This window comes from Malaclemys terrapin, chromosome 1 (assembly GCF_027887155.1).
Source record: "Malaclemys terrapin pileata isolate rMalTer1 chromosome 1, rMalTer1.hap1, whole genome shotgun sequence".
Taxonomy (NCBI): domain Eukaryota; kingdom Metazoa; phylum Chordata; order Testudines; family Emydidae; genus Malaclemys; species Malaclemys terrapin.
In genome coordinates this window covers 82,099,245-82,114,156 of record NC_071505.1, presented here as the reverse complement: position 1 = coordinate 82,114,156, position 14,912 = coordinate 82,099,245, and the positions used below count along the sequence as shown (strand labels likewise).

Genomic DNA, 14,912 nt, shown 5'->3' with positions numbered 1-14,912 from the left:
TTAAATGATATAATTGTAAGCAAAGTTAGGCTGGAAAGTGGCCAGCGTGACTCAGTTTTATGTTCTCCAGAGACATGCGTGCTCACAATGCATTTATGCAGGGCCGGCTCTAGGTTTTTTGCCGCCCCAAGCAAAAAAAATTTTAGCTGCCCCCCGTCCCAGCCCTGGGTTCCTCGCCACACCCCCCTGCCACCCCAGCCCTGGGCCCTCCCCCACCACCCACACCCCCCTGCCGCCCCAGCCCTGGGCACTCCCCCTCCTCCCCCCAACCCCCACTCCCCTGGTGCCCCAGCCCTGGGCTCTCAGACCCCCACCCACACCAGCCTGGGCTCTCCTCCCCCCCACACACACACCCTGCTGTCCCAGCTCTGGGCTCCCCCCTACCCACCCACCCACCATTGCCCCACACACACCCCTCCTGCTGCCCCAGCCCTGGGCGCTCCCCCACACACACACACCTGCACCCTCCTTCTGCCACAGCCCTGGGTCACTGGTAATTAGCTCCCAGGGCAGGTCATTCAGCAGGAATTTTAGATGTGCACAGAACACAGACAGGATTGGTTCCCATATGGTTACAGAACTGCAGTAAAGTGGAACAATTTTCAGCTTGTGTGATTGGAGGATATCTGGATGCATATTATAAGACTGTCCTACATAAATGAGGAAAAGTTGAGGTGTATTTATTATTCTTTTGTTCCACTCGTTCTATGGGGAATTTCCCATGGCAATATCACTGTCTTCCTTTTAAACAAACAAACAAACAAACCAAAAAAAGGCAATGGCTGTTGAAAATAGCAATTCCAGTCCTAATAACCACTGGGAAGCATTTCTTGCTCAATTTTATCCTACTTTTTCTACAGCAAGTTACAGGGGATCAGTATATTTGATTTGGGAGAAATGAAGTAACAGCTGCCCAAACTGAGCTTGAGCACTCCTGAGTTTTGAGGTGTTCAAATCTGGAAGGCAGGTGCTGGGGGGTGGGGCTGTGGCTCCGCAGGGGAGCACGGCAGCATGTATGCAGCAGCGTGTCTGGCGCTGCACGAAGCCAGACACGCTGGTCTGAGTGGCACGGTAAGGGAGCTGGGGGGTTGGAGAAGGGGTAGGAGGTTCCGGGGGGGGCAGTCAAGGGACAGGGAGCAAGGGGGGTTGGATGGGGCAAAGGTTCGGGGGGCAGGGAGAAGGGGGAGTTAGATGGGTCAGGGGTTTGGGGGGGCATTCAGGGGACAGGCAGCAGTTGGATAGGCATGGGAGTCCCAGGGGTTTGTCAGGGGACAGGTAGGGGGTGAGGTCCTAGGGGGGAAGTTGGGGGGGTGTCTCAGGAGGGGGCAGTTGGGGACAAAGAGAACGGAGGCTTAGATAGGGGGTGGGGTCCTGGGGGGGGGCAGTTGGGGCAGGGGTCCCAGGAGGGGTGAACAGGGGACAGGGAGTAGGGGGGGTTGGATGGGTTGGGGTTTCTGTGGGGGGCAGTCCGAGGGAGTGGATGGGGGCAGGATGGGGCTACCCTCCCTCCCCATGGAGTGTCCTATTTTTTGAATGTTAAAATATGGTATCCCTACTCACAGTGCAGCTCTCCATTCACAGCAGGCTGCAGCATGAGGTCTCAGCTTCCTCCCTCCCTCCCCCTCTTTCCTGTTGGTAGTGGCCAAGGGAATGCTGGGAAATGTAGTTCTTTCCCTGCTCCAGGGCTGGCTCTATAGGCAGGGAGCTAACCAAGGAACTACAGCTCCCAGGGCCCCCTGTTGGTTCTCAGCTCCCACGCTGGATCCCTGCTGCCCCTGCAAATAGGCTGCCCCAAGCACATGCTTGCTTTGCTGGTGCCTAGAGCCGCCCCTGCATTTATGACATGGATCATTGTACAGTGGGTGGCATTCAAGAGAATGAAAGTGAATTTAGACCAGAATGGAGGTGTAAACCTAATGGGTCCACAATGCAGTTGATTTAATTGGTGTCACAGCAAGCCAGCAGTGTCCTAACATTTTCAATGGTGTATGCGAAGAAACTAATTTTGGTGCTGGTTTGATATAGTGAAGTTACCATGGTTACAGCTTACCCAGTTCTTCAGCTCATCAGTACAGGTTGAACCTCTCTAGGCTGGCATGCTCAGGACCTGGCCGGTGCCGAACCAGAGAATTTGCCGAGGTTAATGCAGAGTGCCAGCGGGTATTGGCCAAGGGCTCCATGCCAGCCCCAGGTCCCAGCCGCTGGCCCCTCACCCGGGGTCCCAGATGCCTGCCCCAGGTCCTCCTCTTCCCTCCCAGAGCTTGAATGCCATGAATCAGCTGTTCGCAGCACTCCAGAAGTGCTGGGAAGGAGGAGAAGGAGATGGTAAGCGCAGGGCCGCCGGTGCGCGTGAGGCACGGGGGGAGGGAGGCAGAGGGGGGAACTTGACACTGGTGGATGCTCCGCACCCACTGATTTTTCCCATGGGTGCTTCATCCCCAGAGCACCCATGGAGTTGGTGCCTATGCTGGACCACAGATGTTGCTGGACCAGGGAGTGCCGGATTAGAGAAGTTCAGCCTATACATTCAGAAAATATGAGACACCATGAACACTATTGTTCTCAACCAGGAAAAAATGTAAATGTTACACTTATGATAGCGTTGTCAAGTTTGATTATACTTTTATATTTTTTGTCAACAGTTGATTGTCTGCACAACGTATTTGTTTAAATAGTTTATAAATTTATGCTGAATGAGAAACGGCTTTGTGTAGAAATGTAGCTGACTCTTATTTTCCTTTTTGTCTACAGGAAGCCTTGGAATCTTGCCAGACTAGGGTTTTTAAGCTGGAGTTCCATCAGCAAGAACAGCAAGCACTGCAGTCAGAAACTGTGAATGCCAGAGTACTCCTAGGGAAATGTATAAATGTAATCTTGGCCTTCATGACCGTCATCTTAGTGTGCGTTTCTACCATTGCAAAGTTTATAGCTCCTATGATGAAGAGCCGTTTCCATATCATCTGCACTTTTTTTGCAGTGACTCTACTTGCAATATTTTGTAAAAATTGGGATCACATTATCTGTGCCATAGAAAGGATGATCATACCAAGATGAATCCACTAGTCCGGATCTTTTATTTTTTTAAAGAAATGTGTGTGTACAAACTACCAAAATTTTTAATTTTGCAATTTAAACATGCAGACTGGATGAAGGCTATAAAAACACTTGAATGCTAAGGTGTAAATACTTCAATTTATACTCCGTGGCAGTTATTTGCCTATTCAATTATACTGTATGTAATTGGCTAAATCTATTACAAACTGCTCACTCCTGTAAATCTTTTGCCTTAATCTTACCAGCTTTCCACTTTACAAACCAGCACATCTACAAGAGGTCATGCTACTGGTGATGTAAGAAACCTGAAGTGTATTGTGTCATTAACTAAAGTGAGGAGGAGTGATGGTGAGAGTGCATTATAATAAGTGTGTACTTGCCCCATTCCTATTGGATTAATTCAGTTGTCTAGCTTCCCATATGAACCAGGATAGAATGGCTAGCTATATTTTACAATATTAGGAAATACCAGCCATACTTATAGTATTTCCTAATGCTAGATGATTTAACAACTGTGAATTAGAAACTGGGAAGGTGCTTAATCACAATCCAGCACCATTTCCTGATGCTTCTGCCAGTAGGCCCATACTCAGACAGATTCTGTAAATGTTATACTTTCCCAACAATTTGATATGACTAGAGTCTCTTGTGATACACATTAGTAAATATTGTATCCTTGAGCTATTCTTTATCATGTGTAGGAAATATATAAATGTAATAACATGCCTCCAAATATGATGCAGTGAATGAATTATAAGATCACAAGGACATCTTAGAAGAATAAAGAAACTAGTAACCAGTGCGGATGCCACTATGTTGACTTCAGTACCTCTTCTTGTCATATTTCAAGCTTTGCAGATTGCAAAGGGAGAGCACATAAACAATTGTTTAAATTTTTAACAGTCAGTTGATAAGCTTTCCAATTAACATGAAATGGATAACACTAGGCCCCAAGTTGAAATAGGAGTTAGTAATTCTGAAGGAAGTTGGATGCTGTAAGTTTTTTTTGCTTCAGGGTTCCACAGGGGATGTGCAGGAACCACCAGGTCAGGAGGATTGGGAAAGAATGAAAGTTTATATATTAGAACTAATGTGCAATGTCTTTTGTGAGAAATTCCTGAGAACAGTGTTTTAGACATCAGACAATAACATCACTATGAAACAGGTAGGTTTTTTTAAATATAATTTATTTTGCCTGATCTAGAAACTACAAAATATTTTTCTTGAAATCCTTTGTTGCCTGGGTAACCATTATGATGTAAAATAATATATGAAATAAAATATCAGGATTCTTCTCCACTTGTATGTATCCAGAAAAATGACAAATGTCTTGTTATTTAATTTAATATTTAGTGCTGTTTGCTTTTAAGATATGTTGTCATGACAGCATTATTGTTACTTTGGTCGCAGGGGTAATTATGCCTGAATTTTAATTAAGTGCAATAATTTGTATGGAAGTCTTTAGAAATTCTTATATGGAAAAAAGGAAAAAGCACTTTGTCCTTTCTTCACCATAACATGATTTATAATTAATCTAATAGCTTGCTGTGGCTTCAGGGGCTGAACAAAGAGCATGGCTAATGATGTAAATAATGATATAACTGAGACTTTAGAAAACTAAATTTAAAAAAAAATCATTAAAGAAATTCTGATATGTGCAATGTTTTTGAATATAGAAAGGAATTGAATCCAGAAGGATTGTGATACTTGACTTGCTGCAGGCACAGGAAATTAATCAATAGAATACACCCACTTTATCTATCTGGATCCTGTTCAATCTTCCAGAGGAAGGTGGAGGAAATTAAAACAAAAACTTGCTGATAGTGGCATGACCTTCCATACCTCAAACTTAACAGTCAGTTTAACACTGTATATGTGAGCAAGAATTGCCATATATTCATCCAAATCCATTTATTCTCAAAGTCACTATTGGTATCCAAGTAATTAGTCCTCTTTTCCTTGATTTCTGAAAGCAAAGAATTCCAAACACTGATGACCCTTCTGAGGGGGGGAATAATCAGTGTTAAACCTAAACTTTACCTTTTGCAATTTGCAGGCAGGTCTTTGTGCGTTCCTGTTGCTGTTTAGTTCAATGAGATCCTTATTCCCAATTCTTTTATCATCCCCATTTAGGTATTGTATGGATACATTGCATTAAAATTTCATCCCCTAACCAGTCCACCCACTCATAGCTACCTCATCTATCCAGTTGATAGGCTGAGGAGATTACAAACTGTATCAGTTGAAGAGATTAAACAGATCTTCATAGTGAAGTCTCCTCCATAACTTTGAAAAAACGTAGCTGCTCCTTTCTGGATTTACTCCAGAATTTGTACATCCTAACAGAGGATTTCCCTTGTTTTGTTTATATACCCTTTTGATGCAGCTTGGGAACCTTTTGGCCTTTACTGCGTTAAACAGTAAATTCCCATCTTCATTGCAGCTAACATGAATATTAAGTTCTTTTGTTGTCGGTACTTCCCAGTTCTTTAGCCAGCAATTATATTTTAGATTCAGAATCCTTTATGACTTGCATTAAAATCCATCAGCCATTTTATAAACCATTCCCCTAATGTATTTAAATTTTTCTTACCAATTTATAACTTTGCGTCTAAAGGTGAGTTTGGAGGGGACGGACCTAAAAGGAAGAGCCCCAGTACTGACTCTTGACATAATATGCTAGTGACTTCTCTACATTGTAATCCATTGCCATCCTTTTTGTATCCTCCATTTAATCATTTTGATATTCAATTTATATACCTGCATTCCAGGCTGGACAATAGAAAAATCAAGCATTGATATAGTACTTTCGTTAAATGGCTTACAAATGTCTACATATATGTAATATGGATGCTACTTGTCAGTAGCTTTTCTGAACTCAGGAAAACAATTGTTTAGTTTAGCATAATTTAGATACCTTTATTAATTTAACTTTGCTGATTCCAGTGTAGAAACCTTGAATTTGTGACCCATTCTGTCTGATCTGTCTCTGACAATTTCCAGGATCAGGACATAACAAATTAAGCCTCTTTAACTATGTAAGATCAGCCAGTCTCTCTCATAAGCAGAAAAATCTGTTACAGCCATGCTTTGGGAATACAAAGACATCTGTACTTGGGTAGAATATGGTAACTACCAACAAGTGATCTCCATGTAAAATGAGAATGTAATGCTCAAAGGAACTGTTTTACCGTTGGCTGATCAATCTGACTGACTCCAAATCAGAAATAGTGAGGTCTTACATAACCGATGCAGTGCATTTCCATATTGGCTTTGTATTGGAAATAAAACACATTTAAAAATCACAAGACCTCTCTAAAGTAAGAAAAAAGAAAATGCTTCTCAGTGCAAGTTAATACAGACCTAACCGTTCTGTCAATCACGCACTTTCATCTTTATAGGTTCCCTTCTGAGCTCTATCTAAAACCATACCAATGTTCATAGGCTGTCCCAACCAATAGCAATTTCAAGATCTTTCTCCATGAGAAATGCTCAGATTCTTTATGGATCGCACGTCTTCTGTCAAGTCTCCCCATCTTCTTCCCTTCTCTTTCCCTGCGGCTGTCCTGGTCCTTTGGTAATCTTTCCCTCATGTTCTATTTTAATATAAATTTCAAAAACTAATTAAAAATGCTTCAACATACCATATTTTCCCTCATTTTTGCTTCAGTAATTTGCATATGTCCTGTATTACTTGCTGACCCCAATCTTCACTTTCCCAACTCTTCCAACATTTTGTATTTTTTTTCTCCTTATGTACCCTTATCTGTGGTAAGCCAGGGTGTCTAACTTGTGTTAAGGAAGTGGAAGGTAGCTTTTAATATGCTCATGGCACTCAATCCCTTTAAATGTATGCCAAACTCTTTGAAAATCCCTCTCCCAAAATATGTTGAATTCTTTTCTCTGGCTGATTCTGGCTGGCAATCAAAGAACCATTTAATTTCATTGCCAAGTGTAGCTTCAGTCTCAAGATCCTTAGTAAGTTAGTCATAATTGGTTGGAACTGTGTCTAGTAACACTAATCATTATGGTTAACATTCTAACTGCTTGAGAGATAAACACATCTTTGAAAGCCCCAAAGAGTTTGATGATAGAATCCATACCTGTTGATTCCTGGAGAGTTAATTTCCCATGACCGTTACCTTCACTGTTAGCTACCTTTCTAATTTCAGCCCACTGATCCAAATCAAGGGGTTTCTTTAGGGCAGGGGGTCGGCAACCTTTCAGAAGCGGTGTGCCGAGTCTTCATTTATTCACTCTAATTTAAGGTTTCGCGTGCCGGTAATACATTTTAACATATTTAGAAGGTCTCTTTCTATATGTCTATAATGTATAACTAAACTATTGTTGTATGTAAAGTAAATAAGGTTTTTAAAATGTTTAAGAAGCTTCATTTAAAATTAAATTAAATTAAAATGCAGAGCCCCTTGGACCGGTAGCCAGGACCAGGGCAGTGTGAGTGCCACTGAAAATCAGCTTGTGTGCTGCCTTCGGCACGCATGCCATAGGTTGCCTACCCCTGCTTTAGGGCTTCCCACACAAACCTAGTGAAAGATGCCCACATACATTTAGTTCCACTGTTGTCCAAAGTCACTGATATTACTCTGACTGGATACTATCCTATTCAATTTCTTCCTGCCTTATATACTATAAGTTCAGTCCTTCATGTAACCCAGTGGTGTTTCTTATTAAGCTCCAGTTATACTAGTTCTGGCTTTTCATAGAGAGCTATTGAATCTGGCCACTGCTTGTTTAGTATTAAAATGCCTGACATTAAGAAGTGGAACCGCTACTGGAGTACCATGTCCAGTTCTGGTGTCAACATTTCAGGAAGGACGTTGATAAATTGGAGAGGTCACAGAAAGAACATTGAGAATGATTAAAGGGTTGGAAAACATGCCTCACAGTGAAAGATTCAAGGAGCTCAATCTGTTTAGTTTATCAAAGATAAAGTTAGGGGGTGACTTGGTCAGTCTATAAGATCCAGATGCTTAATGTATTTAGGCTAGTATTCTGTTCTATATAGGTTTTTATACCATGCACATCACCATAGTATCTGAGCACCTTCCAGTAGTGCATTAAGCAACATGACTACACATCGGTCACATATTGTTTGTGTTCTCATCCTCTTCCCCAGAGGGAGAAGCATGTGGAGTTGAGTGTCTTGTTTTGGTAGGGTGGGTTTTTGTTTTGTTTGTTTGTTAAATATAGCTGTTGCTATGTGTTCATGTTTGAGAAGAAAAGATCAAAGAAATGTGCCTTGCACTTTGAGTGGAAAGTGACAAGGGTTGTAGTAGTTGTTAGTTCCTGGGAGTTTATTCCAGTCTCATACCATCCCTGGAGAAGGTTGTGTCTCCTGCATAGACAAGCTTTACTCTTATTGTTGAGAGTTGCATTGTGCCAGAGGAGTGAAGTTGTTGACCGTGGTCTTCGTCCCAGAACTTTTGGTCTTTTAGGTATTCTGAGCCCAGGCTATGGAATGCTTCGAAGATAAGGACTGAGACCTTTAACTTGATTTGAAATTCTATGGGAAGCCTGTGTAGGGAGCAGAGGACAGATGTGATATGCTTATAGTAGTCTGTGTTGCTGAGGAGAGACACACTGTAGCATTTTGTACTAGTTGGAGTTTCCTAAGTTCCCATTGATTTCAGTGAAAGTTAGGAGCCTAAATACCTTTCAGCATCTTTGCATAAGTACCTACATTGAGAACAGAGATTTGATAATAGAGGTCTCTTCAATCTAGCAAACAAAGATATAACATGAATCAATGGCTGGAAGCTGAAGCTAGACAAACTCAAACTAGAAATAAGGTGCAAATTTTTAACAGTGAGGGTAATTAATCCTTGGAACAATTTACCATGCGGTGGGGTAGACTGTCCATCACTCAAAAGTTTTAAATCAAGATTAGATGTTTTTCTAAAAAATATGCTGTAGTTCAAACAGGAATAAATGCAGGGAAGTCCTATGGCCTGTGTTATACAGGATGTCAGACTAGATGATTGCAATGTTCCTTCTGGCTTTATAATCTATGATTTACAAAAATTAGCTAAACAAGCTCAAAATACAAAGAGGATCCGGAATCACTTAGGTGCTTTTGAAAAATTTTACACCAAGTCCTATTTTCAGAAGTAACATGCTCTGAGACTTAGGCGCCTAGATTTTATATTGATTTTTTTTTTAATAAGGCAGTTTTATAACTTCTTCCAGATAAACAAATATATATTCGTAGCAAAACTTGAAATACAGTACTGTAGACAGACAGGTTTTTAAATGAAATTTGAATGCCAACAGAATGAGCTTAATCTGGTAGTGAAGCAGAGTTCAGTTTAAAAAATGAAAATTTTATATTAAAATAATGTAAGGGAAAAAGAAAATATTGCAATTTACTGAATTGCTTAATCACCCTTGAAGAACAAAAAGCACTATAAAATCCAGTTTTGAGGCCAGTAAAATCCTGTCATCTGTTTTCTAAGAAAATTAGAAGACAATGTACATACAGATTGCATGGGGACTTGATTGAATTGTCTTGTAAATTTGATTTTATTGCATATGTGTGGTGTATTAAGTTGTACTGTTGGTAGAAAGCTCTTTCTTTCCATGAATCTATCTCCCTTCCTTTTTTTGTAAGGTAATGCTGACTAGGCAGTACTGAAGTGTACTGAAAGCTGTTTATTTTTGACTGAAAATATTTGTGTCAGCATATAACCTTTGTATCTCGTACCACTTTCATTTTGTGCAGCACGGTGTAAAAATACATGTATTAATGTATGTAGTGTATTTGTGTATTTCTTGGTGTGTCATGACTGCTCAAAGGTGCCATTAACATTTTTTTTTAAATAAAAGTATTTTAAATTTAATTTGCTGTTAAAAGTTAATTTTCTTACAATTATCATCTGATTGGTCAAATCCACCTCCCTATAATGCTTTCTCTGTCCATATCTACATTTCTTAATGGAGAGCATTCTCTAGTTTCAAAATAAAGATGAAAACTATTCAGATTTTGATTTTGAGTGCTATACCCTGTGGGTGTCAAAAATTCAGATCTTGGATTTTATTTACAGCTATGGCTTGGCAGTGGTGTAAAGGTCAGAGGAGGAACCATCGCTAGACTTTTTTTTCCAAATTCAGTCTGAACATGATATATGGTGAAATGGTTTAATTTTATCAAGTGTTTGGAGTCATTTGGGACTTTTTCTTTGGACAATTGAAATAGAAGCTTGACGTTTGTTTGTTTGTTTGTTTATTTATTCTAGTGTCAGAAAACAGGTTTAGGCACATCACCAAATATTACTACTGTTGAGAATCTATTCTTAGAATGTTCATACTAAGTATAACAATTCTTAATTAAAAAAACAAGTGCTCACGAAAGGTGTTAGACTGACAGCCTTTGGGACTCAGGTCATGTATACCCAGACAACATACAGCACAGACATAAGCAGTACCAGCAGGCCATTTTGCTCTGTGGCTGTGCATCACACCTCCTGTTGAGGAAATGGGATAAAATTGTTTTTATGTCCAGTCAATTGCTTCCCCTTCCAAGTAATGCCAGTTTTAGTGCTAGGTTTTGATATGAATGCTAGGTGCTTTAATCTTTAGTAAAGAGATCAAGGCTAACTCATTTCACAAACTGTAGGTTGTCCTCAGACTGTAATTATTTTTGGTTCTTGCTAATGTTGGCTGGATGCATGTTGGTGGCCCAGAGAAAAAAATGCTCTACATTACTAACCATCTGACTCAGACCTCACAAAGGGTTGTATATGCTTGTACACATATAGCACCAAATTCAACTTGTTGAAAATGAAAGAGGCGTCAGCACTGGGGTGGTACAAAACATTGATTATTTGTGTCGCGGTAGCACAAAGAGGCCAGGGCCCAGTTGTGCTAGGCACTGTACAATGCCATCCTGTACAAGGATGAAGGTCCTTGCCATGAAAGAGTTTACAGTCCAAGACAACAGTTTGATACAAGAAACAGACAAGAGTATATATGAGGAAATAATGAGATGATGCTGGTCAGCATGATAACCAGTGACTGCAGCAAACAATTGTCAAGTTTTGGTAGGCATCATAGCAGAGAAATGTCTTAAGGGGGTATTTGAAGGACAACAACGTAGTTTTCCAGATATTTAGAGAACTCCACTCACACATAACAAGGTTATATGTTGGAAAAGTATTTAAATGGCCAATCAAAATGGGCATTTGTGGAACAATGACAGAAGTCGGTTTCTTTATATTGTATAGGAGGTGATAGGTAGGGTGGGGAATAGGATGTGGAAGGCCTTCAAAGTGAAGACAAGTAGTTTGTGTTGATGCAGTAGAGAGGCATATGGCCAAACTCTGCCTCCAGGCTTTATATACTCCCCCTACAGCTCCTCTCTTAGTTCTGCAGAGTGAACTTCTTTCTTTCTACAGTCTCCAGGTTGACTTGTTGCTCCTGGGCATCATTCTTCAGTTTCACAGATATGCCCTTTTTTTTTTTTTTTTTTTTTTTTTTTTAAATTCTTGTATTATTTTTTCATCCCAGACTTTCCAAGACAGACTGCATTTAAATGTTATAGGAAATTGTATTTAGCTTTTGTATTAACATGTTCTATCTTAAATAAGTTCATTACTTTGCATGTGTTTACTTTATTACTCAGTTCAAAGCAAATGGTAAAGTTGGATGTACACAATTGCAATTCTTGCCTTTTAGTGAAAAAGTACAATAATTGAAAGTGCTAAAGTTCTCCCTACAGTGACAATCCAGATCAGGACTGAAATAAATGAAAAGATGATATGAGGAACTCTGCACTGCATCCTCCTGAATTCTTACTTGACATAGTGTTTCACTTATATTCAGACTGTTGATTTAGCTGAACATTCATTCGTTTTGTGTCTCTGCTGGGTGACAGCTGAGTCCCCCAGTTGACAGCAATCCACCTTTCACGACATGAACTGCCAGCTTCAGACAGAGCTTGGGCAGAGGGGCTGAATTCTCTGTTTCCAGTACAAGTTCGAAAGTTAACTGGTGCTCAGTTGGTAAAGGAAAATTCTCAGGAATTTTCTGGCTTTATTATCTAATATTTTATCTCCATCTCAAAACAGGGAAACTTTGGATGGGACTTTTATGACTGTGGCTGCATTTGTTTAATCCACAATCTACTCTTCTGGTGAAGATTCGGATTCTGTTCTCCCTTACACTTGTGTAAATCTGGAGTAACTCCACTAAAGTCAATGGAGCTGTACAGGTATCTATCTGATGTAAATGAAAGTAAAATCAGGCCTGAAGTCTGTAATATATAAATGCAACACAAAAATATTATCTAATTTTAGCCCACCAGGACACAGTCTGTAAGCAACCTCAGTGTTTGCCTTTTGAATACAATTTTATTTTTTTTAATTTACAATTTTGTGATCATCTTGCAAACATTTTTTAAATTTAAAAATGTTGAAAAATTGGAGAGGGTTCAGAGAAGAGCCAGGAGAATGATTAAAGGATTAGAAAACATGCCTTATAGTGATAAACTTAAATGGTTCAATCTATTTAGCTTAACAAAGAGAAGGTTAAGAGGTGACTTGATTACAATCTATAAGTACTTACATGGAAAACAAATAGTTAATAATGGGCTCTTCAGTCTAGCAGAGAAAGGTATAACATGATCCAATGGCTGGAAGTTGAAGCTAGACAAATTCAGACTGGAAATAAAGTGTGATTATTTTTTTAAAATTATTTTTAACAAGTAATTAACCATTGGGACAATTTACCAAATCCTGGGGGATTTTCCATCACTGATAAATCAAGGTTGGTTGTTTTTCTACAAGACCTGCTGTAGGAATTAATTTGGGAAAGTTCTATGGCCCGTGTTATACAGGAGGTCAGACTAGATGAACACAGTGATCCCTTCTGGCCTTGGAATCTATGAATACGTTGGTATTTATGTTAGAAAACACCTACTTTCCCTAACAGCTGTGAACCCTCTTTGTAATTTTTTTTCACTACTATAAAAGCCATATGTTAAAGAATCAATGACTGCTTACATCCAAATCAAATGGAATGGAGAACATGGGACTGTGTAGTCAGTCAGCAGTCTGCTGTAATATAACAAGACACTTAAATGGGACTGACATGGCTGCAACTACACAGCATAATATCCTGTTGATTGGTCTCAGTCTTTATATCTATTGACTCCCATAGTTTTTTAGACTATACCAGAGATGAAATCCTGGCTTTGTTGAAGTTAATGGCAAAACTTCCTTGACATCATTGGGGTCATGTTTTTATCCCAGGAATAAAGCATTCCAGTGACGTTTTGTCTTCTGACTATAAATGTTTTTCTTAGGAGCACCACATACAGTATCCACTCTATTTAATTTTCCCTCTTCCTCAGCCTAAATAATGCAACCATTGGAGCCAGTCATCTCTGGGGCTTGTGTTAGAAGGTATGGGGCTTTGTCCTGTCTGTCTGGGACTCAGAGTATGTTTATACTGCAATTACAGGGTGTGACTGCAGCACAAGTTACCATACCCGAGCTAGCTTTAATCTAGAGCAATGAAGTTGTGGAAGTGTGCGTTTCTGCTCAGGCTGTACAAATCTGCCCAGAACCTGGGATAATTACTCAGTGGACTGGTCTGCACTGAAATGTAGGCTACAGCAGCTTCACTGCTCAGGTACCTGAGCTCGCTAGATGAAAATTAGCTCAGGTACGTTTACGTGAACTATAATCACAACCTGTGCTTTTGGTGTAGACCTATCTAAGATTGTTGCCTGCCTAATACTTCCAGGCCCAGCTGATGCAGGAGCAGGATAGAGCCTTTGATCACCACACTTATTAATTTCCCATGCGGCATCTCTCTTGCTAGACTGCATTTAGGCCAAGGTGACTGTGAAAGTCCCCAGGGAGGCATCTCACTATCATCTGCCCTTAGCGTGAGAGAGCCTTAACTGTGTCTGCCAGGGGTCAGCTCCCTGACAACCCTGGCCACAGGCAGAACAGGTACTCCCCTCTCAGCCCCTGCAGGCTCTGCTGTCGCTCTGTGAGTAAGCAATAGATATAAAACCCCCAAGGACTCAAAGCGTACCTCTAGAGTGTCCAGCCTCTTAGCCACTGACACTCAGAAAATTACCAGACCCCCTGCTCCTAAGTACACTGTAGCCTACCAGATCACCTAAGAACACAGCACTGCTTAACTCACAGCACTTAGATTCATTTATAGAGAAAGCAAGTACAGTGGAACCTCAAAGATATGAACACCAGAGTTACGGACTGACTGGTCAATCAGACACGATGGGGAACCGGAAGTAGGCTATTAGGCAGCAGCAGAGACCAAAAAAACAAACCAGCAAATACTGTACTGTGCCTGTATTGCATCTTAAAGGTAGGCACCTCTGGGCTTCCAGTCCCCACCCCCTTCCCTACTCACCATGGCAAGGGGCAGCCAATTACAGGTAGGAGGTGGTGAATGCTGTTTTCCCTTCTCCCTCCTGACTGGGAGCGGGGACAAGCTTGCAAGTTCAGAGCCTGGGAAAGAAACTTCCTGAGCTGCTACTGAAACCTGGCCTGGAGTGTAAGCTGCCGGAGCCCAAGCTCCTGCCTGCATGCTGGGATCTGGAGGAGCAGCTCAGTTTTAAAGGGCCACAGCCTGCACCACGCACCCACTGATATTGTGGTGCCCTAGGGTGCCTCATTCATCACCCTTGCAACCAGAGGGCTAGAACCAGCGGTCTGTGCCCATCCGCACTCACCGGGCAGCCACTGCAGAGCTGAGCCCCTGCTCCGAGCAGTCCGCCCTGAGGAGCAACCTATAACGGCTTGTTCATAGTAATGAACAACCTCCATTCCCGAGATGTCCGTAATTCTGAGGTTCTACTGTATAAGTTT

The 14,912-nt window shown here is 41.0% G+C and overlaps 2 protein-coding genes across 3 annotated transcripts in view; both read left to right on the top strand.

The window, feature by feature from the left end:
• Nucleotides 1-9,911, top strand: part of TMCC3 (transmembrane and coiled-coil domain family 3) — a 211,637-nt gene extending 201,726 nt beyond the window's left edge. For both annotated transcript variants that reach the window (XM_054028195.1, XM_054028186.1), the window contains exon 4: nt 2,752-9,911. In XM_054028195.1, coding sequence (XP_053884170.1) covers nt 2,752-3,054 — 303 coding nt within the window. In that variant the 3' untranslated portion in view covers nt 3,055-9,911. The remainder of the gene's footprint in view (nt 1-2,751) is intronic.
• A 2,311-nt stretch (nt 9,912-12,222) lies between these two features.
• Nucleotides 12,223-14,912, top strand: part of CEP83 (centrosomal protein 83) — a 40,695-nt gene continuing 38,005 nt past the window's right edge. Inside the window, exon 1 of the mRNA XM_054028168.1 lies at nt 12,223-12,280. The gene's annotated coding sequence lies outside the window, so the exon portion shown is untranslated. The remainder of the gene's footprint in view (nt 12,281-14,912) is intronic.